Here is a 24,867-nt window from a genome sequence, read left to right on the forward strand (position 1 = left end):
AAGAGATTGCAGGAAACATGCGAGTGATTTGGGAAAGAGAAGATGCCAAGGTTGGGATCTTGTGAAACTGGAAACCAAATACGTTTACGTGGCTGAAAGACGTTGACAACTGATAACAGTGTCCCAGTGACTTAAAGGATCTTTCATTAACCATACCATTAACCATACCATTAACCATACCTTTCTATAGATTTTCAAATGCACTCTTCACAACAGCAAATATTCTATTCTATGTCCTGTTTATTCTCATTACTTCTGGGGCATACTACCATTTGTCCTGTTAATTCTCTTGTTACTTTTTGGGCATACTACCATTTGTCCTGTTTATTCTCGTTACTTCTGGGGCATACTACCATTTGTCCTGTTTATTCTCGTTACTTCTGGGGCATACTACTGTTTATCCCAGTGTCCTTCCTGTTGGGTGATGATGTCATTGCCACTCTCCTGTTCGGAAATGATATCCCAGTCTCTCTAATATTGGGTGATGATCTTATAGCCTCTCTCCTGTTGAATGGTGAGGTTACCACCTTTTATGTTGGGTGAAGACGTCCCAGCATCTCTCCTGTTGGGTGACAATGTCATAGCCTCTGTCCTGTTGGATAATGTCACAGCCTCACTCCCATGTTGCATGTTCATGTTCATTATAGCCTCTCCTGTTAGAAGAATATGTCCCAGACCCTCTCCTTTTGGGTGATGATTTCCATTTACTTTTATTCTAAAACAAAGACTGGAAGTGAGTTTCCTTACTGGGTTGAACTTAGATGCTATAATCTGTGTGGGAAAACATAAAACGCAGAATGCAATTTGAAATAATGAACATTTGTTTAAAATATCTTAGTGTGGCACAGTGTCCAAGTTGCTGTCTCACAATGCAACTGCGTCATTGCAGCTAGGTGTTTGAATCCTGGGTGCACTATACTAACAATGGCAATGGTGTTCAGCCTCGGCTCGCACAATTTGGTTCTTTACTGCCTGAGGTAGGTGGGTCGAGTTTCGACTCTGCCACATCACGCTCTACCGACTCCTTTTGGTAGCTTTGGCGCCTGGCGATACTCAATCATGGATGTTTGCTAATGTCTTCCCTTAAGTGCTCGTGTACCAACAGAAATGTTCTGGTTGAGCAGTCACTTTTAAATGAATTTGAACAGTGTGGCAAGACATGCTAGGAGAAGCCATGTCAAGATCTTTGAATGTTTCTGAAGTCTAAGTGATAATTGAAAAGCCTATGTAATCTTTAATACTGTGGAAAACCTTTGCGTTCCATTTTTGGTAACTCTACCTTTTTTATTAAGTGTACTATCTACTATCGACCTACAACCTATGACTGCGCTTAGTGCATGGCAAAGGGTTGTGGGACTAATTTATGTGTCACCTGTAGCATACTGATTACATGTTGATTACAGGTCATCCACAGACAGCAACTCCAGGGCAAAAACAGTCCCCCCAACTGCTTTTTATTTTTCAACACATAGTACGTATTGTAGCGAGGGGTCAACCATAACCAATGTGGTAGATAATAGTTACAGTAGCTAGCTATCTAGCTGTAGCCAACGTCTGTCCTAACTGTGTTAGTGCAATACTAATATTATTAGCAAAGAAAGCTAGCTACCTTCAAGTTTTTAGCCAGCTGCATCCAGAAGTCTTGTGCCCAATCCCACCTCCAAATCCCATCACCATACTCCTCTCTTATCTGCTTTCCCTTTCCTCCTCCACTTCTTCTCCTTGGTTTTCTATCTCCTAATGAGGCAGTCTGGGACTTTGGTGAACACTGTAACAAACTATTTTATTAAACCTCCCATTTCTGTCCAGATGTTTGCTCCCTCTGCAGTTTATTTAACCAACGGATTTAGGTTACATCTTCTAGACACGTCCAACCACATCTCTAGTCCTCTGGCCCTAACCACACACCAGTAATAATGTAATCTCATACCATTTTACACTTTGACCGTGTTTGTTGGGGAGGGGATTAGTTCCCACCAAAATTCCTTAGGAAAATAAACATGGATCAATAAATAAGTCTCTTTAAACAGAGTCTGCGCCCTCTTAGCCCTAGGCGGTCTTGGGAAGTGTTTGCCTTGCCTTGCAGAACCAGGCACAACATTTCTTTCCAGATTCTTGGAGTGCTGTTGATACAGGGTTTAGATGGATTTCCTGAGGTTTGGTTTGGGACAGGGTGTTCTGTACTGTCGTCCTGCCAAATAAATGGGAGATTACACTAGGACAAAGTCATCATAAGACTGACCTATTTTCTCTCGATTAAATCTTGCTAAAGACAATGTGAAGTTTTGAGCACACTCGCTCACTTCCACAATGTGTTTCTGAAATGAATGCACTGTCTTCCAAAGACTTTTGAATGTACTCCAAAAGGTGCAGAAACAGTGCAGATCCTGTGGTTTAGTGGTAACACTCCTGGCCAGCTGCAGTTTTTTTTATGGGATAAATGGATTCAGCCATAATGTTCTAGTTGCACAGAATGTTAAAACTATTCCTGTTTCAATAGAAAGGTAGAGAAAAATAATCATGATTTATTGGACACTTTATGTCACGTCCTGGCTATGCCCCTAGCCATCTCTGCGCTGGGCTCGGGGCATAGTCAGGACAGGACAGGACAGGAGGTGGCACATCTAGCCACCTCCAATCCTTTTGGTCTCCCCAATTGGAGGCAGGTGTCGGTCGTTGCTTCCAATTGGGGACCCTATTTAAGTCCCTTGTTTTGCTTTGCCAGTGTGGTTCCTTTTGGTTTTGTCTGTGTATTTTATAACCCACGTCACTGGTTGCGTTGCGTTGCGTTGCGTTGCGTTGCGTTGCGTTGCGTTGCGTTGCGTTGCGTTGCGTTGCGTTGCGTTGCGTTGCGGTGCGTTGCGGTGCGGTGCGTTTTGTTTTGTTTGAGTCTTTTCTTTTCTATTGAACATGGATTACCCACGTTTATTCGACCCTGTGTCCTTCCACAACCCAGCCGCTGACACTTTATTTCAATTCACTTCCTTCGTTCTAGTCACATAATATATAAATGTATTAATGTTCAGTACACATTTGTTAAAGTGACAGTTAAAAAAAATAACTGTGTGTATATATATATATATATATATATATATATATATATATATATATATATATATATATATATATGTATATGTGTGTGTGTGTATATATTGCTAACCCAATAATAACCCATCATTTCAGAATATATATATATATATATATATGTGTATTCTGAAATTATGGGTTATTATTGGGTTAGCAGGCATCACGAGGAGAAGCAGTGTCATCGAGTCCCTAGTGGGACGTTAATATCCCCGCCCTGGCGAGGTCCTTGGCAGGGGCAGGGCCGGCCCTGCTAGCTGCCTCCGCGATTCTTTGGAACTGCCAGCCTTTTCCTGTGGAGGCATTGATGCAACGCCTATTCAGTAGTGGGAGCATTCACGTCACTGTATACATCAAAGATCACCGTCAGGATGTCCGTCTCATTACCGATACCGATTGGAAGGATTTAGAGATTGGATACAGTTGGAAGGGCCTTCGAAAAAATGTATGGTTTACTGTAGTGACTTCATCGATCCAATTTGGTTAATTTAGGCCGCACAATCGAGACAGATTTAAAATGCATAAAACGATACTGAACAACCAACCAGACAGACAGGGGTTCAGTTTTAAAGTGGCCCACTTCAGTGGCAGACAGACAGACACTGTTTAGCACACGGACGTCCTATAAAACAGTTTTCTCCGTGTGTGGGGGGGGGGGGGGGGGGGGGGGGGGGGGGGGGGGGCAAAGCAGGGTGGCCCACAGAGCAATGAGGCCAGCTGAAGTCTTATGCACAGCTGCAGAATGAGAACGAGGTCTTTGTGTGTGTGAGTATGTGGCTGTCCAGTCCAGAGTCAAAGAGGGTTGTTCGTCTCTCCAACATTGACAACAACAGGAAACCAGACCAACATAACGGCTAATAGTGTAGCTTAATAGGGAGGCAGCATTGCTACTGCTACAACCGGAGTAGCTTTTGCTTTTGCTATCATTCCCACTGCTAGTAATATAAGCACACAGTAATACAATTGAGTGAAGTTGGAAGGCCATCCCTAGAGCACTCATCCGCAGTCTTCAGTGAGCTATCATTATTATTAACTCTATTATAGTCTGTCTATTCATTCCTTGGCTGTACTGTAAGTTCTCCAAGCTCCCATCTCTTTCACAGCCTGCTGGTCAGAGACTCAGTCTGTCTCCCAAACAACACTCCATTTACTATGTAGCTAGTACAGTACTTTTGACTTGGACCCATAGGGCTCAAAAGTAGTAGACTAAAAAGGGTGCCGTTTGGGACACTAACAGCTAACAGCTTGGGGTCATGAGATGCACGCAGTCATTGTGAAATGTTCATGGCAAATTTCCTCGCTTTAGTCTGAGTTAGCGATCTCAAGAAGTGAGTCCAGGGGCAAAATACCCCAGTGTCCTGACTGATCTAACTGAACAGTCAAACAGCAGCCTAATAAAACTCCCAGCTCGAGCCAATTAACAGCCTGAAAACAATTTCAGGAAAACATGAACTGACCCTAAACGGCTTTTGGTATTTTTTTCTGATTGGCTTTCAAAGAGCTAATAGCTAGACAATTTAGCTCAGACTTTTTTGGTTACCTAATAGAATAACAAGTTCAGAGAATACACATTGAACTGTTGAGACCCAAAGGTAGAGAACCCCGGCCATTTTTAAAATAAACATGAATAATGCAAGTTAATATTGAAGTGTTTCTACTCCTAAACGTTATACTCTGTTTATGACCCAACACCTTTCTGTCTTCACTTTTCCTGCCGTACCGCTCAGTAAAGCAAGCCAGACTTGGATTTAGACTGGGAACAAGTTGTGTATGGCCAAGTAATTGTAATTTCTCACAGTTAAGGTAGATGTCACTAAAAGATTTCTGTAAATAGTGTCTGTAAAGTGTCATGCAAAAACATCAAATTAATAGAAATGCGTTATTCACTTTCCGCTTAAGTTTAACAGAGGGACAGGATGCAATGTTGATTTTAGATTTGATGACTATTTGACTGATTCTCCAAAACAATACACAGAAATGATAGTATTGAAATGGTAAATGTAATGATAGCAATTCCTTTCAGCTAGAGAGGGAAAGTGGGAAAGGCCGTACGTAGCCAAATGTAATAGTTCAACAGGAGAGGGTAATTTGAGAGCATCATTCTGAGAGACAGACAGTGAGAGTCATGGTTTGGGGGAAATCAAGGCATGATGAAAAAAACGCAGCATTCTAGAGAGGTCTGCAGATGGCTGGGTTAGAGAGAGAGCTAAAGAGAGAGAGAGAGAGCTAAAGAGAGAGAGAGAGCTAAAGAGAGAGAGAGAGCTAAAGAGAGAGAGCGCTAAAGAGAGAGAAAGAGCTAAAGAGAGAGAGATTAACAAAGCAGCGAGATTTCTTATTTTTTGTCTTTCTTTAATACGACATATACATTACATTAAGAAATCCCCACCAACCCCCAGCCCACACACAACCCAACCCCCATGAAAACATATGGTGTGCTGCTACACCTCCTACACAAACATCTTACACCACACACAAATACATACCTCAAACTCAAATCACAATTGGACCTCAAAGCCCCCTTGTCCAACCACACAAGTCCGAAGTCCCCAAACCTCCTCAAATAGTTCAACACTGTCAATAAGTTCGTAAAATTCAAACTGGACCTTAAGGCGCGCAGAGACCATCCCCATAAATTACAATACTGGGTCCATAACCCCTAACCCCCTGACCCGATTCCTCCTTGTCAACCAAACAGACAACTTAGCTTGGGCAAACAAAAAATTCAACAAAACACATTTGTTTTTCTCCTCCCTCGAATACCAAGGTCCCATCACAAACATCCCTAAACAAAAACACTCGCCCCAACCTAGGGCTGCACGATATATCGTTTCAGCATCGACATTGTGATGAACGTATCCGCAATAGTCTCATGGCAGACCGTGTGATTTAGTAAGGTAAACATATATCAGTCTACAATATATATATTTTTTCAAATGGAAAACCAGAATTATATCTGTCTGATATAAGGTAATTTACTCCGATTTATGGGTTATTAGATACTCAGTTTATTATTATTATTTTAAACACGGAGTTCGTTGCTGCACGTGGTTGACATGCAGGCTCAGCTTGCGCGTGATGAAATGATGAGCGAGGAACAGGCAAAAAAGACCGAAATTGAGAATTTGTTTGCAAAAAGAAATGCATCGTCAATTACATGGAAATATTTCAGCTACAGACAGGATGATGTTGACCAAAAAGCATTTTGTTCGAGAGTGCCTTGCAACTGTTGCCACTACACGACCAATTTGTTTGATCATTTAAGCGCCACCACAAATCTTTGTTTGACGAGTGCAAAGCATCTCAATGTCTTCCAAAGTAAAAAATCTATTTCGGATGCCTTTGCCAGTGTTACATCATACAAGAAAGGTTCCAAACAGCAGAGATAAATCAGTAATTCAGTAACATTCCACGTCGCCCCAAGACATGGAACCAATTAACACGGTTACCAAAGAGGGTTTTAAAAACATGATCTTGTCGTTTGACAAGCGATATGTAATGCCATCACGCAACTATTTTTTCTCAAGTTGCCATCCCAGAGCTGTACGAGAATTGCAAGGCACAAGTTGAAACAGAGCTGTCACAAGTGGAATGTTATACAGCAACAATGGACTTGCGGTCCAGCTGGACAACGGAGCCCTACATAAGTCTGACCATACAAGTTATTAATGAGGACTTCCATCTCAAAAGTTGCTGTTTGCAAAGTGCATTTGTCCCAGAGGACCATACAAGTGAGAACATCGCAACAGGGATGAGAGAAGCTTTAGCTGATTGGGGCCTAGATGAGAGTCGTCTAGTCTGTATTACAACAGACAATGCTGCAAACATGGTGAAGGCTGCACCTGAACAAGTGGACCAGATTGCAGTGCTTTGGCCACATATTGCATCTATGCAGTTGGTAAGTCTATTTTACTACTGTTTCTATTGCAATAATATTACTGTTACATATTATTACCTAGCAATCTTTTCTGAAATATAAACATTTTCATAAATGTATGTTTAAATGTTGCATTTGTTTACAGTAACAAACAATGGAATTAAACGTCCCTATATTTTGAGTTATCATTAAGTAAAATAGTCAGTGCTAAACTCATGAGATATAAGTTATATGAGAATTCATGTGTTTTGTTATAGGTCTTTAAAACAAAGAAAGCATGCTTTAAATAGCTCATTAAGTAATAATTAGAAAAACTGTTTTATGAGCAACTTATTTTTATAAATCATTTATTAAAGTAAATGTATTGAATGTGTATAATAATAAGTACTTTGTTTTGTCTTTGTTTTTTTCCTTAGATAATGCAGTGATAAAGGATGGACACATTGTCTGCAAGAAGCTGGTGGGTCACTTCTTTCACATCTGGAAGGCCAGAAGTGCTCTTGAAGAGCCCAGAAGGAACTCAATCTACCTTCACATTCCCTCATATCAGAATGCCAAACAAGATGGGGTTCCAGACAGAAGATGATCAGCAGGATGCTAGAGCAGCAGAAGGCTTTAACTCAAGTCCTGTCTGAGGACAGGAAGACACTGCATCTAATTCCAACCTGGCAAGATATGGATGTCCTGGAATCTGTCAGTAAGTCACTGGGCCCACTGCTGGACTTCACAGATGTACTCTCAGGGGAAGACAACTTTAGTGTCTCATATGTGAAGCCAGTTCTTCACCCTTCAACACTTCAATGCTGCAAAGAGGGAGACACAGACTTGACCAAGACCTTGAAAACTGAGTTGTTGCACTACATCAATGAGAAATATAAAAATGAAGCTACTCAGGAGCAGCTAAATGCGGCTTCTTTTTTGGACCCCCGGTTCAAGATGGACTTCATCAGTGAAGACAACAAGCCCCAAGTCAAGGCCAGAGTGGCATCAGAAATGATGGAATGCCAGGAGGAGACGTCAAACAGCAGCACTGAAGTGGAGCCTGAAGTTGCTGATACGTCCCAGGCAAAGAAAGACAAGAAGACCTTGCAAAGTTTCTTTAAACAGACCAGAGCTGCAGCAAAGTGTGATTCTCTCTGACCCACAAGGATGCTGTGGAAGCAGAATTAAAGAACTACCTGCTAACACCTTCCATAGACAAAAAGGAAGATCCACTTGCATGGTGGAAAACACAGTAAGCTTTCCACATCTCGCCAAGCTTGCCCACAAGTATCTATCCATTCCCCGCTACAAGTACCCCCTCAGAGAGGCTTTTCGGCAACAAGTGGCAACATTGTCACTTGCCAACGGTCATATCTAAAGCCTATAGTGGTGAATTGGACTGGTATTCTTGGCCAAAAATCTTAAAGTTTGAGTGAGCACTGTATACAAGATTATTGTAAATTTAGATTTACTATATTATTCTAGAGTTATTATTCTACAAATACATTTATTTTACTGGGTACTCTGTCTAGAAAGAAAACAGATTTTATACAATTCCATCCATCCATCTTCTCCCGCTTATCCGGGGCCGGGTCGCGGGGGCAGCAGTCTAAGCAGGGATGCCCAGACTTCCCTCTCCCCAGACACTTCCTCTAGCTCTTCCGGGGGGACACCGAGGCGTTCCCAGGCCAGCCGGGAGACATAGTCCCTCCAGCGTGTCCTAGGTCTTCCCCGGGGTCTCCTCCCGGTGGGACGGGACCGGAACACCTTCCCAGGAAGGCGTTCCGGAGGCATCCGAAAAAGATGCCCAAGCCACCTCAGCTGACCCCTCTCGATGTGGAGGAGCAGTGGCTCTACTCTGAGCTCCTCCCGGGTGACCGAGCTTCTCACCCTATCTCTAAGGGATCGCCCAGCCACCCTGCGGAGAAAACTCATTTCGGCCGCCTGTATCCGGGATCTTGTCCTTTCGGTCATGACCCAAAGCTCATGACCATAGGTGAGAGTAGGAACGTAGATTGACTGGTAAATCGAGAGCTTCGCCTTGCGGCTCAGCTCTTTCTTCACCACGACAGACCGATACATCGACTGCATTACTGCAGAAGCTGCACCGATCCGTCTGTCAATCTCCCGTTCCATCCTTCCCTCACTCGTGAACAAGACCCCTAGATACTTAAACTCCTCCACTTGAGGCAGGCACTCTCCACCAACCTGAAGTGGGCAAGCCACCCTTTTCCGACTGAGGACCATGGCCTCGGATTTGGAGGTACTGATTTTCATCCCCACCGCTTCACACTCGGCTGCAAACCGTCCCAGTGCATGCTGAAGGTCCTGGTTAGAAGGGGCCAACACGACAACATCATCTGCAAAGAGCAGAGACAAAATCGTGTGGTCCCCAAACCTGACACCCTCCGGCCCCTGGCTGCGCCTAGAAATTCTGTCCATAAAAATTACAAACAGAACCGGTGACAAAGGGCAGCCCTGCCGGAGTCCAACATGCACTGGGAACAAGTCTGACTTACTGCCGGCAATGCGGACCAAGCTCCTGCTTCGGTTGTATAGGGACCTGACAGCCCTTAGCAAAGGACCCAAGACCCCATATTCCCCAAGCACCCTCCACAAGATGCCGCGAGGGACACAGTCGAATGCCTTCTCCAAATCCACAAAACACATGTGGATTGGTTGGGCAAACTCCCATGAACCCTCCAACACCCCGTAGAGGGTATAGAGCTGGTCCAGTGTTCCACGGCCCGGACGAAAACCACACTGTTCCTCCTGAATCCGAGGTTCTACTATCGGCCGTATTCTCCTCTCCAGAACCCTGGCATAGACTTTCCCGGGCAGGCTGAGAAGTGTGATCCCCCTGTAGTTGGAACACACCCTCCGGTCCCCCTTCTTAAAAAGAGGGACCACCACCCCGGTCTGCCATCCCAGAGGCACTGTCCCCGACCGCCACGCGATGTTGCACAGGCGTGTCAACCAAGACAGCCCCACAACATCCAGAGACTTGAGGTACTCAGGGCGGATCTCATCCACCCCCGGTGCCTTGCCACCGAGGAGTTTCTTGACCACCTCTGTGACTTCAGCCCGGGTGATGGACGAGTTCACCTCTGAGCCCTCATCCTCTGCTTCCTCAATGGAAGACATGTCAGCGGGATTGAGGAGATCCTCGAAGTACTCCTTCCACCGCCCGACGACATCCTCACTTGAGGTCAACAGCTGCCCACCTCTACTGTAAACAGCGGTGGTAGGGCACTGTTTCCCGCTCCTGAGGCGCCGGATGGTTTGCCAGAATCTCTTCGAGGCCAGCCGAAAGTCCTTCTCCATGGCCTCACCGAACTCCTCCCAGGCCCGAGTTTTTGCCTCCACAACCACCCGGGCTGCAGCCCGCTTGGCCTGTCGGTACCCGTCAGCTGCCTCAGGAGTCCCACAAGCCAACCAGGCCTGATAGGACTCCTTCTTCAGCTTGACGGCATCCCTTACTTCCGGTGTCCACCACCGGGTTCGGGGATTGCCGCCTCGACAGGCACCGGAGACCTTACGGCCACAGCTCCGAGCGGCCGCTTCGACAATGGCGGTGGAGAACATGGTCCACTCGGACTCAATATCTCCAACCTCCCTCGGGATCCAGTCGAAGCTCTGCCGGAGGTGGGAGTTAAAGATCTCTCTGACAGGAGACTCGGCCAGACGTTCCCAGCAGACCCTTACAGTACGCTTGGGCCTGCCGAGTCTGTCCAGCTTCCTCCCCCGCCATCGGATCCAACTCACCACCAGGTGGTGATCAGTTGACAGCTCCGCCCCTCTCTTCACCCGAGTGTCCAAGACATACGGCCGCAGGTCAGATGAGACGACAACGAAGTCGATCATCGACCTGCGGCCTAGGGTGTCCTGGTGCCATGTGCACTGATGGACACCCTTATGTTTGAACATGGTGTTCGTTATGGACAAACTGTGACTAGCACAGAAGTCCAATAACTGAACACCACTCGGGTTCAGATCAGGGGGGCCGTTCCTCCCAATCACGCCCCTCCAGGTGTCACTGTCGTTGCCCACGTGGGCGTTGAAGTCCCCCAGTAGAACAATAGAGTCCCCAGTCGGAGCACTTTCCAGCACCCCTCCCAGAGACTCCAAGAAGGTCGGGTACTCTGCACTGCCGTTAGGCCCGTAGGCACAAACAACAGTGAGAGACCTATCCCCGACCCGTAGGCGCAGGGAAACGACCCTCTCGTTCACCGGGGTAAACTCCAACACATGGCGGCAGAGCTGGGGAGCTATGAGCAAACCCACACCAGCCCGCCGCCTCTCACCATGGGCAACTCCAGAGTGGTGAAGAGTCCATCCTCTTTTAAGGAGTGTGGTTCCAGAGCCCAAGCCGTGCGTAGAGGTGATCCCGACTACCTCTAATCGGAACCTCTCAACCTCACGCACTAACTCAGGCTCCTTCCCCGCCAGCGAGGTGACATTCCACGTCCCTAGAGCCAGTTTCCGTGTCCAGAGATCGGGTTGTCTAGGCCCCTGCCTTCGACTGCCGCCCGATCCTCTTTGCACCGATTTTATACAATTGAAAAGTTTAATTGAATCGGCATTTGTCTAGCCATGATGATCAACACCGTTTTGCTTTGGCACTGTTGCTAAGAAAAGTTTATTTTAAAAACAAAGGTTTGTGAAATCCAATGGTTCTGTATTGATATTTGTTATTCATTTTAAGTTCATTGGTATTTATTCCAAGTTAGGATTTGCTTATATTATTCCAAATTATTTGTTTTATAAATTTTGTAAACCACACTTGGTGTATAGCTACTCTTTTTCATTTTTCAAATGGTTTAAATTAAAAGATTTGCATTTCTATTTTCAAAAAGGAGGTTTTTAATTTAATTTGTAATGTAATAAAAGAAAATGTGACTTTTTGATTTGATTCTGTCATTCACATTAATTCCCTATTGTGATAATGAAACTTCCTCCTCAGAGTAATGCTTTGTTTTAACCTGGTTGGAGTACAGAGATAAAGCCTCCTGTAATCTCCTGGATCCCATATAGACACCACACCTCTTCATTCACAAATTAGCCCCTTTATTTTAGGGTAAGCAACATGCATTATTAATATCATAACATGTCAGATCATTGACTTTAGCCTGAATTTACCCCTCTTTCCCCCTGTCTCTGGTGCCATTTATATTAAGAGAGCCAACCCGCAGAGCCTCCATGAAAGAAAGAGAGGAAAAAGAGCAAGAAAAAAACCCTGGTGGTTAGAACCAAAAAACCAATACGTTGAAAGACACCTAGCTATTTAAGCTGTATCAGAAGGCAAGCCCATTCGCTGTGACCCATTTCTTCAACCTGAAACGTTTCTTAGGTGAGAGGACACCCAGGCCCTCAGTCCTCATTGCCTTTTGCACTGACCTCACAAACCTCCCCCCCAGACCGGTAAATGGGACTCCAGAACTACCTTCTTAATATCAGCCAAAAACTCAGACAGCTCTCTTAAGTAGGGTGTGAGTAGAGCCTGCAACCTGACTGGCTGGTAGCACCGAACTCCGAGAGCAGTCAGAGAAGGACCTCTCCTTACACTCCCCTTCACCCGATTCCCCTACCTCCGCTTCTCCCTGACCCAACCACCTACTGACCTGCACCCTTTTCTTACCCAGGCCCTGCTCCCCAACGCCAGGTGAAATACCCAGGGACGCCAACCCCTCCTCCACCACACCAACCACACCTTTCCTCACACCCTTTTTCTTCTTTGGGGCGATCAGCCACACTCTCCCGGGCACCACGACCCCGCCTGGTCTGCTCTCCCAAACCGGAGCTACAACCGGCCACTCCCTCACTACCAGTTGGACACTGTCCGGCAGCCACGAGGAGCTTCCTCTGCCTGTCCGTGAGTCCTGTGCGGACACGCAACTTCCCAGCATGAGAAAGAGAGAGAGAGAGAGTGAGGCGTCATACAGTCATAAAGACAGAGGTCACGGTGAAATAGAGGTGATGAAACCTTCTGCGTGGGTTGGCAGCAGGACAGGCAGGGGAGGGACGGGCACACGCGCACACACATACACACACACACACACACACACACACACAAACAACGTACTGGACAGACAGGAGGGCACAGGCACACAAATACCACAGGACAGACAGGGGGTGGGCGCACACACAAAGACAGACAGACTGGGGAGGACACACAAAACACACAGGACAGACAGGGAGGGGGGAGGGGCAGACGCAAAGTACAGCGGAGGGGAGTGGAGCAGACGGTCAGGACAGAGGGCTGAGCGACAGAGACAGCCAGAGGTTACATAACGACCAACAGACCCCACCAGAGACAAGCTCTGCTTCACACCGCCTGTTACCGCACGCTGATGCCACTATGTATGTATCTGATGAAGGTGGGGCCGACAACACATTCCTTTAAGGTGAAGGAACAGGAATCCCAGAGAAGAGAGAGATACTGTAGAAAGAGGACATGCCATGGGGGAAACCAATTGAATTTAGCGTAGTGACTGTATGCACAGTCAAATGAAATGACAGATCTGGAGGGATTCTATAGAGGAAACCCAGGGTTCTCCACAGTCAGAAAACATCTACGTTATACTAATGCCGTTTCACTCGTGTAGTAACAAAAATAAATATCTACACAATGAGACCCTATCACCACCTAACAACAAGACATTGACATGTCATATAATGTTTCACTTGAAACATTGACACGGCATGTTTTATTGTCGTGTCTAGACAGGCTTGTTTGTGTTACACCTTAAAGGGGAAAAAGTAAGAGCCAGAAAAAAGATCCCTTCACTCTTCTCCCTCACTATGATTTGAGACGGAGGTGAGGAATGGAAGAAACACGGTGAGAATATTGTGGGTATTTCCTTGAGTCCTGTCTGCTTACCACATACTCAGAAATCAGTGGATAAGAATGTGAAAGGGGATGAAAGGTTTTCCCGGAGACATGATGCTATAATTTGACAGCTATTAACATTTTAAACAGTGCTTTGAATCTTGTACATGCCCCCAAAATGTGATGAATAAAGTAATGTGTGGGGTATCTCTTTTAGAACATGTTGATATTCCCAGTTTCCAGCCTTTTGCTCCCTGTCTTGGAAGGGCTGAGATAGTGTTCTGTAGCTGTAGCTCCCAGGTGTTCTTAGTGTTGCCTTAAGGCTGCTACATTAAGTGGGTCCACTTTACGTTATTTTTGTTACAACTTTTTTTCTCATTTTGAAACCTTTTCATTTTCAACGACTCCTACTTTCTCCTTGAGACCTTCCACACATGTGCACTGAGATTATATAGGTAATATAGGTAATATGGTGCAATTTTTGTTATATCCTTTGAGACTGTCCCGTTAGAATGTCCCCCCTGTGTCCTGTTGGTTCCACAGTGCAAACCTGGGTTCAGATTGGCATTTGTTTTCTTCCATTTACTTCTGGGCGTTTGATCCTGTTTACAGGTCATGCAACAAACAGGGCGTGCAAGTATTCCTTTGGTTCCATAAGCGCCAGGCAAGCTCAATCCCAAGAGCATAAATTCCCGGGTAGGTCGTTTGCTGGGCTAGCTTCACACCGTTAGTCTTTTGTTGGATTTGGTGTTAAACAAAGTTGTCGGGAACATGCTCTGATTTGAACTTGTTTAGTGCACAGGGCTCACAAAGATCCCTTTTATTTTTCTCTGTTGTCGGCTGATGCCAGTGGTTGTTTCAAAAACAAAAGCAGTTGGGGAAAACGACTAGAATGTGGATGGGGTACAGTACATAGAAAATACATCTCAGCAACGGCCAGAACTGTGCCTCTTGAGTTGGTCTGGGTTGAACCTCAAAAGAAGAGAGAGGAGGGTAGTGGTAAAAGAATAAATGAGGGAGATGGATAGATAAAATGGCATCACTTTAAAGGGGTTTCCTGACTGCTTGGATCCCACAGCTTTATGGGTAAACTGTGTGTGTGTGTTTATGTGTGTGGTTTGTGTGCCCACATGCTAGCTAGAGCAGCCAAAGATCTGGGAAAACTAGCCCGGGTTGCTTTTCTCTTCAAGTCCTGGGTAGAGACCAAGAAAGAGACCAAGGGAAAGCTTTCTAATAACATGTTAGCACTCAGCACAGCAAAATGTTGCCTTTAACATGTTACTTTTAACATTAACTTTAGCATGTTGCTTTTAACATGACCTTTAACATGTTGCTTTTAACATGACCTTTAACATGTTGCTTTTAATGTGACCTTTAACATGTCGCTTTTTAACGTGACCTTTAACATGTCGCTTTTAACGTGACCTTTAACATGTCGCTTTTAACGTGACCTTTAACATGTCGCTTTTAACGTGACATTTAACATGTCGCTTTTAACGTGACCTTGAACATGTTGCTTTTAACAAGACCTTGAACATGTTGTTCTTAACATGTTACCTTTCACATGCTGCCTTTAAAATTTGCCCTGTGACATAATGTTTAACATGTTGCCTTTAATGTTATCTTCAATGCATACCCTGCTCATTGCCACAGGTATTGCTATTATGTTATTGGTGTGAATGTAGTCAGTAGTACTGTATTTACGATCATGCAATGGCGGTGACTTACGTCGAAGGAACGGAATGCCAAGATATTGTATTTGTATGTTTCTCTATATAGTGAACCACAACGTGGCGTTTCCTGACGGAACAATTTTCTGTGTCCCAAATGGCCCCCTGTTAATTCCCTTAAGTACCACCCTTGACGAAAGACCTATGGGCCCTGGTTGAACGTAGCACACTATTAAAGAATAAATGGGAAGCAGAAAGTATTTTCGGGGCCTAATTTGCTCCCTCTTATTTTAAGTATTCTATTCCAGCCTGTCCAAAATAATGGCTTTACATTTTGTGCTGAATGCTGTTTATAATTTCAACCAGACAACATCTCAAGCTGAAAGGGGGTACTGTGTTCATCCGGACCACAGAGTGGATTAATATGGAAGTGTGTCTTTTCAGTGAACTCTCGCTACTCGGTCCAACAAACAAACATAGTTTTCACAATAACCAACTCATCCACACTCCAGTTGTTATAGAAAGCATGACGTTTCCATCTTAACGGGGTGTATTCCTTTAAAGGTTCCATTTTCTGAGAGATGGGTGTAGTGATGTTGGCAGGGCTTCACCTTGGGGTCCTTGTGCTTAGGCCGGGAGGCTCTTTCCTCTTGTTTACAAGCTACTTGTTGAAAAGATGTCGTCACAGTATTTTCCCTCTGACAACCTCTTTACTGGATAAATGTATGTGTTGTACTATTAGCTGCAGAATAGCTTGTTAGAATAGAAACAAGCAATGTTTTCATGCACAGCCTTACAATAGTTGTTTTTTTCATGCGCAGCCTTAGATAGTTCTCTACAATATACAGTAGGTGTTTTGGTTACTCTTCACTCTGTCACTTGGGTGATAGGGCTAATGAATGCAGAATCTCACTAGAAGCCCTTCCTTCTGGGGTCTATTAGACCAAGCAGAGCTGGTTGTAAACATAAGAGACATAAGCAGTCATTCCAAAATAGCCCCCAAAATCAACATTTTCTTAGGGCCCCCGAAAAGTCTAGAGCCGGCACAAAGCCCAGGGCTTGGATTCATTTCTTCAGGTCTTACATTCTTCAGCTTGCTGTGTAGAATGTGTTGTGGCGCATTGTTGCAAATATTTAAACAGAAACACTATTAAAGTTCACACTCGTGCCTCTTTGACCGTGTTTATTAGAGTTTGGTATCGTAAAAACAAATAAACAGAAAAACAGCTTGTTCTACCTGTTTTGTCGGGCTAACTGTACACATAAGATGACAAAAATCAATGACGGCTGCTAAGCTGGATTGGAGTTCTAGACGATGCCCGAGATTTTGCCATGTCATAAATAATACCAAAGGATGATGTCTTGTATGTTTCAGCTGGGTGCGTACTGGGGCTTCCCTTGCCCAAAGCAGGTAATTTGAACTCACTGGCTGCTTGAAAGCTCTCTTGAAATGTAGCTGAATGCACTGAGGAGAGTTGCTGTTTCTGAGCCGATGTGGGCGGGAACATGTGGTCATAGTTGGACAAGTCAGCTACATTGTCAGGTAGGCTGCAAAAAAACAGTTGAGAGACAGCAGTTGGGGCTGGTAGGCCGGGCATGATTTTTGAGGCCCAAGACATGGTCTGGACAATGTCTGAACAATCCAACCACCTGTTGACAGCTATACAGGAGGAGAATGAAAAAAACGTATACCTCAATTGTGACATTTTGCGCTGCTTGCAGCTCTCCTCTCGCTCTTTTTGCAATATTTATTGTTCTTTTGCATTAGGTTAATAGTCTAACTACAACACACTTCATGTGTTTTAATATGAAGAATATGGCCTATGGAAAATAGGGAAATTTGGGAATACACAATTTGGCATGTTGCCCTGTTTGTCGCTCACTGCAAACCACACTTCTAGGCTTACTGACCAGGGCAGCGCCAGTCAGGTTTAAATATAGTAAAACTTTTGACATTGACATTTTGAAGTTGTTGCCATCAACGATGGGTGTCTAGCATCATTGATAGACCATTATCCTTACTCAGTGCCCGGAGACAGTCAGAATGTACAGCCTGAGATGTAGGTAAAATACACTCACCTAAAGGATTATTAGGAACACCATACTAATACTGTGTTTGACCCCCTTTCGCCTTCAGAACTGCCTTAATTCTACGTGGCATTGATTCAACAAGGTGCTGAAAGCATTCTTTAGAAATGTTGGCCCATATTGATAGGATAGCATCTTGCAGTTGATGGAGATTTGTGGGATGCACATCCAGGGCACGAAGCTCCCGTTCCACCACATCCCAAAGATGCTCTATTGGGTTGAGATCTGGTGACTGTGGGGGCCATTTCAGTACAGTGAACTCATTGTCATGTTCAAGAAACCAATTTAAAATGATTCAAGCTTTGTGACATGGTGCATTATCCTGCTGGAAGTAGCCATCAGAGGATGGGTAGATGGTGGTCATAAAGGGATGGACATGGTCAGAAACAATGCTCAGGTAGGCCGTGGCATTTAAACGATGACCAATTGGCACTAAGGGGCCTAAAGTGTGCCAAGAAAACATCCCCCACACCATTACACCACCACCACCAGCCTGCACAGTGGTAACAAGGCATGATGGATCCATGTTCTCATTCTGTTTACGCCAAATTCTGACTCTACCATCTGAATGTCTCAACAGAAATCAAGACTCATCAGACCAGGCAACATTCTTCCAGTCTTCCACTGTCCAATTTTGGTGATCTTTTTTTCCTATTTGTAGTGGAGATGAGTGGTACCCGGTGGGGTCTTCTGCTGTTGTAGCCCATCCGCCTCAAGGTTGTGCGTGTTGCTCTGCTGCATACCTCGGTTGTAACGAGTGGTTATTTCAGTCAAAGTTGCTCTTCTATCAGCTTGAATCAGTCGGCCCATTCTCCTCTGACCTTTAGCATCAACAAGGCATTTTCGCCCACAGGACTGCCGCATACTAGATGTTTTTCCCTTTTCACACCATTCTTTGTAAACCCTAGAAATGGTTGTGCATGAAAATCCCAGTAACTGAGCAGATTGTGAAATACTCAGACCGGCCCGTCTGGCACCAACAACCATGCCACGCTCAAAATTGCTTAAATCACCTTTCTTTCCCATTCTGACATTCAGTTTGGAGTTCAGGAGATTGTCTTGACCAGGACCACACCCCTAAATGCATTGAAGCAACTGCCATGTGATTGGTTGATTAGATAATTGCATTAATGAGAAATTGAACAGGTGTTCCTAATAATCCTTTAGGTGAGTGTATATCTGGCCCAGGTCAAAGGCAGGATGTTGAGACTTGTCTCTCACAAAAATGAACAATGATCGTGTTTTTGGAACAATTGCAAGTTTTGTTACCTACCCTATGTGGAGATTTATGTCATGAAGGATTGTTTTTGTTTTATTGAGTCCCAGAAGGGTCCCTTTCGTTCTTTCCAATAAAACATTTTGCTGGAACATATCCAGATATTGGGGACTGAGGTTTTTAAGTGCACTGCAACAAACACCTAAACACCCATAGTGATTTGTTACAATATTATTTTATATATTTTATATTTTAAAATATTGTTGAGAATTCTTCTCAGTTGTGTGCTGTGGGAATTTAGTAGTGTCACTGTATTCGATTTTTTTCATTTCAGTTAATATGGTTTTAAATATATTTCATTTTGTGTGAAAAGTCTGGGTTTTAATCAATATGGTGTGAGTTTTGGCAAGTGTGTTTATAGTTTTGAGAAAAAGTAGTACACATTTAGGTAGTGCGTGTTAGCAGCTGTGGGAAAGTATTTGAGTTAGGGGTAGGTTGGTAAAAAAAAAAAAATCTATTGGCTTTCTTCTTACAGTATATTGCATGGTGTAGAGGTATTATTGGCAGATAACTCTGCCCTGGGGATGAACCCAAACAATCACACCATCTTTAAAGCGCTTTGGGTATAGGGCGGTGTATTTGTCTTAGTGAGCAGTGATGCAGCTGATCAAGATGCTCTCAATGATGCAACTGTGAAACTGATGGTCTGAGGGCCCATTCCAAATCTGTTCAGCATCCTCAGGGAAAAGAGGACACTCATGTTCCCACACTCATAGGACTATTTTCTTTTCTTAGTGATGTGTACACAGAAGATCTTAAAGTTCTCAACCCTCTTAGTCATCACTGATCATCAAAGCGAATGGTGGTGGTGGTGTCCAGCACGGTCACACTCCAACACCATCACAGCTGTGGCTGAACTGAGTACAGGAGAATGCCAGGTATGCGTCCCTGAGAGTCTCTAAAGTTCTTTTTAAATCAGAACCTCACATACAGAAGAAACACAACTACATTATTACATTAATTCAAATGATAATTAAACTAGGACTGAAACAACTATTCAATAAAACCAATAATGTCGGTAATAAAAGATTGCTGCAAATAATTAATGATTTTTACCTGATTTGTTCATCGTATGAATCTGTGTTTGATCAAATTCAACAAGACATGACAGGCTCTCCTCTTTGGACTAATGATCACTAATATTTCACAGGCAGGGCATCCTAGTGATCAGTAGTGTTGGGCCAGTAAATGAAAGGTCAGTGGTTCTAATCCCCAGGCTTGGTTCTAATCCCCAAGGTGACAAACCCTGTCATTTTGTCCCTGAGCAAGACGGTTAACCCCTAATTGCATTTAACCACATCAGTCAGTGAATTCCAGAATAGCTCTGCCAAAGGTTCACAAATAGATGTATTTTACATGCTTTTTGAAGTCTTTAGGTGTTTGTTTGTTTGTGTGCGCGTGCATCACATTTCCAATTGTTGTGTTTTTTTGTAGTATCCAGAATGTGTGTATGTCCACAGTGTAGCATACCGTATGCTCAGCAGGAAGGGGTTGTAACCATGCTGTTGACCGATGTTGTCCAATAGCTGGCCTCAGCTTTATAGTTGGCCTTTACATTAAGTTCTGCACATTGCTTTAGGCCAGAGACAAATGCTTTCTGCGTTTAATCTATTTTTGTATAAGCCTTTGTTGATTTTTTGGGTTTGTTTTGCACTATGGGTTGATATAGGGTCAGACCCATTGCTAAATATGCCCCACATTTGCAGTTCTTAAGCTCCTTTTTGTCTACATGGCCTCTGGGTTATGTCTCCAGTCATACAACCTGCTGCTGTTGGCAGATATGGCCTAATCTCTCAGGTCATACTGGTGATACAAGTGTTTGTTGCCAAGCACTGAAATGCAGAAACCCTGGGTTCAAATACAACTGGTTTTCTTTCAAATACTTTTCTGCCCTTGATTGAGCCTCCCTAAGCATATTCAGTGAAACATTCAAAGCAATTAAAGTCTGGCCTATTTCAACCCTGGTTTGCTGTATAGTTAATACCTATGGCATGGTGAGAGGGCAATGTAATGACAGTGTAACAGCTGTGTGAAACCTTATTTGGTTTACATTCATGACGTGAGTGAAGAGGTATTTAGTTAGCAACCGAGTGCATGTCAATCTCCTGTGGCGTTGCTGGGTGCAGACAGGCCAGGAAAGATCTGAATGGGAATGTCCTTTGAGACGCACCCTTTGCCCTTAGAACAAGGCCAAGCACTACAGGCCTGTCACTATGTTCCTCTCTGAACTATTTGTTTTGTTCTGGGCCATGGGGTATACAGACTCCACTGTCCTCTCTCTGTCTTTGTGTGTGTGTGTGTGTGTGTGTTTACTGAAGAGGCACGCTTTAATCTGTTTATGACTGGTTATTTGTTCATCAGCTCTCTGTGCGCCTCGTTTTCTTTATTTGTATCTCTCTCTCTCTCTCTTTAGAAGTATTGTAGGGCCTCTAGGTTACCATCTCTCTCTTCTTGAATAAATATTAAAATTTTATATTTTTTATAAATTAACGAATGGCTGTCACTGTCCTCTTCCATTTTCAATGCTACAAACAGTAATTTTTGTTATAATCTGTAAAATGTTACATTTAATTACGAAAACACTGGAGACAGGTAGCCTAGCAATACCTAAAAAAAAGAGAGAATTATAGTTTTTTTGGGATCATAACTAGGTAGCTAGTAATAAGATTCTTCTCTCTCATTCTCTCCATGGTAATTTGTTTTTGTCTCAAACGGGAGGAAATAATCTTGGTAGATTGCATGATTGTACATCCATCTGATGTTCGAAGACAATTTGCAAAGGTGAATAAGAAATGTTCATGACCTGATGCTGTCAGACACTTCTAACTTTGCCAGCATGTTCCTTAGAACTCTCCTGTTAGTTGCATGCAGTTTTACAATGTTATGTCATTTATTTTGGGATTTATGATCATTTCAAACTATAAGTTGTAGGTAGCACAGAGGCCCTATCAGATGGACCAAAAATACAGATAATTTTATTGTAACACTTCATCTGTTGTGGGAATTGATTAACTTTATTATAGGAAATGAATAGATACAATCCATATTCATTACAAACAACTGTAGATATTTGTTATATTATGAAAAATATAGTGAAAATATATTGAAATTGTTCAATTCATTCATATTGAACAACCCCTGACCTCTGTGAAAAATATGAAAGCTTAACAGCTGAGACTGGTGCTTTGGATATGTCAACAGTGGGCTATGTCTGAAGAAATGGGTGAAGTGACTAAGCTAAAATGTCATTAAATAGTTATCAAGATGTATATACAATGTTGACTAGCTGAGACCGCACTCAACATGCAACCATGCCAAAATAACAATAGGTAACATTCTGGAACCTTTAAATTGTCAACTATACCCTTGTATCTATATGTTGTAACAAGATGAGACAATTTTACAGTGGAATTGTTCAGTTATTGTCACGGTTGTGGGGTGAAGAGGACACAGGCGCAGAGTAGAGGTAGGTAAGGTAATCCATTTAATACAAAATAAAGAATGCAGGACTCCAACAAAACAAAAAGCAGCAACCAGTGACGTGGGTATTCCTTACACAGGATAAACAAAACCAAATGAACCACGCCTTGGGGCCTACAAACTAAACTTAAATAGGGTCCCCAATTGGAGGCAATGACTAACACCTGCCTCCAATTGGGGAAACCAAAAAAAGGAGTAGAGGTGGCTAAAGGCCACCTCCTGTCCTGTCCTGGCTATGCCCCGAGCCCAGCGCAGAGATGGCTAGGGGCACAGCCAGGACGTGACAGTACCCCCCCCCAAAGGCGCGGGCTCCCGACCGCAAGACCGGGACGACCACACCCGGACCGGCGGAGGCTCAGCGCCCGGAGCCGCCGGCACAGGCCGGGGAGGCGGAGCCGCAGGGACAGGCCAGGGAGGCAGAGGGTCAGGAGACGGGAGAGCCGGCGGAGGGACAGGAACCGGCAGGAGAGCCGGCGGCGGGTCGACAGCCGGCGGAGAAGCAGGAGCCGGGGGAACCGGCGGAGGGTCGACAGCCGGCGGAGGAGCAGGAGCCGGGGGAGCCGGTGGAGGAATAGGAGACGGGGAAACCGGCGGAGGGTCAGGAGCCGGCGGAAGAGCCGGCGGAGGAGCAGGAGACGGGGGAGCCGGCGGGGGAATAGGAGCCGGCGGAGGAGCAGGAGCCGGGGGAGGCGGCGGAGGGTCCGGAGCCGGCGGGAGAGCCGGCGGAGGAGTAGGAGACGGGGGAGCCGGCGGGGGAATAGGAGCCGGCGGAGGAGCAGGAGCCGGGGGAGGCGGCGGAGGGTCCAGAGCCGGCGGAAGAGCCGGCGGAGGAGCAGGAGATGGGGAAACCGGCGGAGGGTCAGGAGCCGGCGGAAGAGCCGGCGGAGGAGTAGGAGCCGGCGGAGGAGCAGGAGACGGGGGAGCCGGCGGGGGAATAGGAGCCGGTGGAGGAGCAGGAGCCGGGGGAGCCGGCGGAGGGTCCGGAGCCGGCGGAATAGCCGGCGGAGGAGTAGGAGCCGGGGGAGCCGGCGGAGGAATAGGAGACGGGGGAGCCGGCGGAGGGTCAGGAGCCGGCGGAAGAGCCGGCGGAGGAGTAGGAGACGGGGAAACTGGTGGAGGGTCAGGAGCCGGCGGAAGAGCCGGCGGAGGAGTAGGAGCCGGCGGAGGAGCAGGAGCCGGTGGAGGAGCAGGAGCCGGGGGAGCCGGCGGAAGGGCCGGCGGTGGGTCCGGAGCCGGCGGAAGAGTCGGCGGAAGAGCCGGCGGAGGGTCCGGAGCCGGCGGAAGAGCCGGCGGAGGAGTAGGAGCTGGGGGAGCTGGCGGAGGAATAGGAGCAGGCAGAGGAATAGGAGACGGGGAGCCGGCGGGGGAATAGGAGCCGGTGGAGGAGCAGGAGCCGGGGAAGCCGGCGGAGGGTCCGGAGCCGGCGGGAGAGCCGGCGGAGGAGTAGGAGCCGGGGGAGCCGGCGGAGGAATAGGAGCCGGCAGAGGAATAGGAGACGGGGGAGCCGGCGGAGGAATAGGAGCCGGCGGCAGGTCGGCAGCCGGCGGAGGAGCAGGAGCCGGGGGAGCCGGCGGAGGGTCCGGAGCCGGCGGAAGAGCCGGCGGAGGAGTGGGAGCCGGCGGAGGCATAGGAGACAGGGGAGCCGGCGGAGGAATAGGAGCCGGCAGCAGGTCGGCAGCCGGCGGAGGAGCAGGAGCCGGGGGAGCCGGCGGAGGGTTGACGGCCGGCGGGGGAGCAGGAGCCGGCGGAGGAGCAGGAGACGGGGGAGCCGGCGGGGGAATAGGAGCCGGTGGAGGAGCAGGAGCCGGGGGAGCCGGCGGAGGGTCAGAACCCTGTGGGAGAGCCGGCGAAGGAGCCGGAGACAGGGAAGCCGGCGGAGGGTCAGGGAGAGCCGGCGGAGGGTCAGGGAGAGCCGGGACAGGCGAGGGCGCCGCTGAGGCCGGGACAGGCGAGGGCGCCGCTGAGGCCGGGACAGGCGAGGGCGCCGTAGGACGATGCGGGGGCTCCTGGGCAGGTGAAGGCGCTGCGGGACAAGGCGGCCAGTCCACCGCGGGCTTGGGCGGCGGCCAGTCATCCGCGGCCTCGTGCGGCGGCGGCCAGTCATCCGCGGCCTCGGGCGGCCAGTCAACCGCTGGCTCGGGCGGCGGCGGCCAGTCATCCGCGGGCCCGGGCGGCGGCGGCCAGTCATCCGCGGGCCCGGGCGGCGGCCAGTCCACGGCGGGTCCTGGCGGCGGCGAAAACAGGGCAGCGGGAGGAGCTGGCGGCTGAGGCCACTGGGCAGCGGGTGGAGCTGGCGGCTGAGGCCACTGGGCAGCGGGTGGAGCTGGCGGCTGAGGCCACTGGGCAGCGGGTGGAGCTGGCGGCGGAGGCAGCGGGGCAGCGGGTGGAGCTGGCGGCTGAGGCCACTGGGCAGCGGGTGGAGCTGGCGGCTGAGGCCACTGGGCAGCGGGTGGAGCTGGCGGCTGAGGCCACTGGGCAGCGGGTGGAGCTGGCGGCTGAGGCCACTGGGCAGCGGGTGGAGCTGGCGGCTGAGGCCACTGGGCAGCGGGTGGAGCTGGCGGCGGAGGCCACTGGGCAGCGGGAG

The 24,867-nt window shown here is 46.8% G+C and overlaps 2 protein-coding genes across 7 annotated transcripts in view; one reads left to right on the forward strand and one right to left on the reverse strand.

Moving 5' to 3' along the window:
- The window catches only part of thrb (thyroid hormone receptor beta), a 92,680-nt gene that overhangs the window by 19,256 nt on the left and 48,557 nt on the right, over window positions 1–24,867 (forward strand). The window contains exon 2 of one of the 6 annotated variants that reach the window (XM_010873459.5): window positions 12,583–12,913. The exons of the other annotated variants lie outside the window; for them this stretch is intronic. The gene's annotated coding sequence lies outside the window, so the exon portion shown is untranslated. The remainder of the gene's footprint in view (window positions 1–12,582; window positions 12,914–24,867) is intronic. 6 annotated transcript variants of the gene reach the window in all.
- On the reverse strand, window positions 22,824–24,094 carry LOC117594978 (basic proline-rich protein-like; the record flags this gene model as incomplete). Its single annotated transcript, XM_034294780.1, has 2 exons — window positions 22,824–23,596; window positions 23,635–24,094. Coding segments are annotated over 2 exons (1,233 nt in total), but the record flags the coding sequence as incomplete, so codon positions are not given.

This window comes from Esox lucius, chromosome 10, assembly GCF_011004845.1.
Source record: "Esox lucius isolate fEsoLuc1 chromosome 10, fEsoLuc1.pri, whole genome shotgun sequence".
Classification (NCBI taxonomy): domain Eukaryota; kingdom Metazoa; phylum Chordata; class Actinopteri; order Esociformes; family Esocidae; genus Esox; species Esox lucius.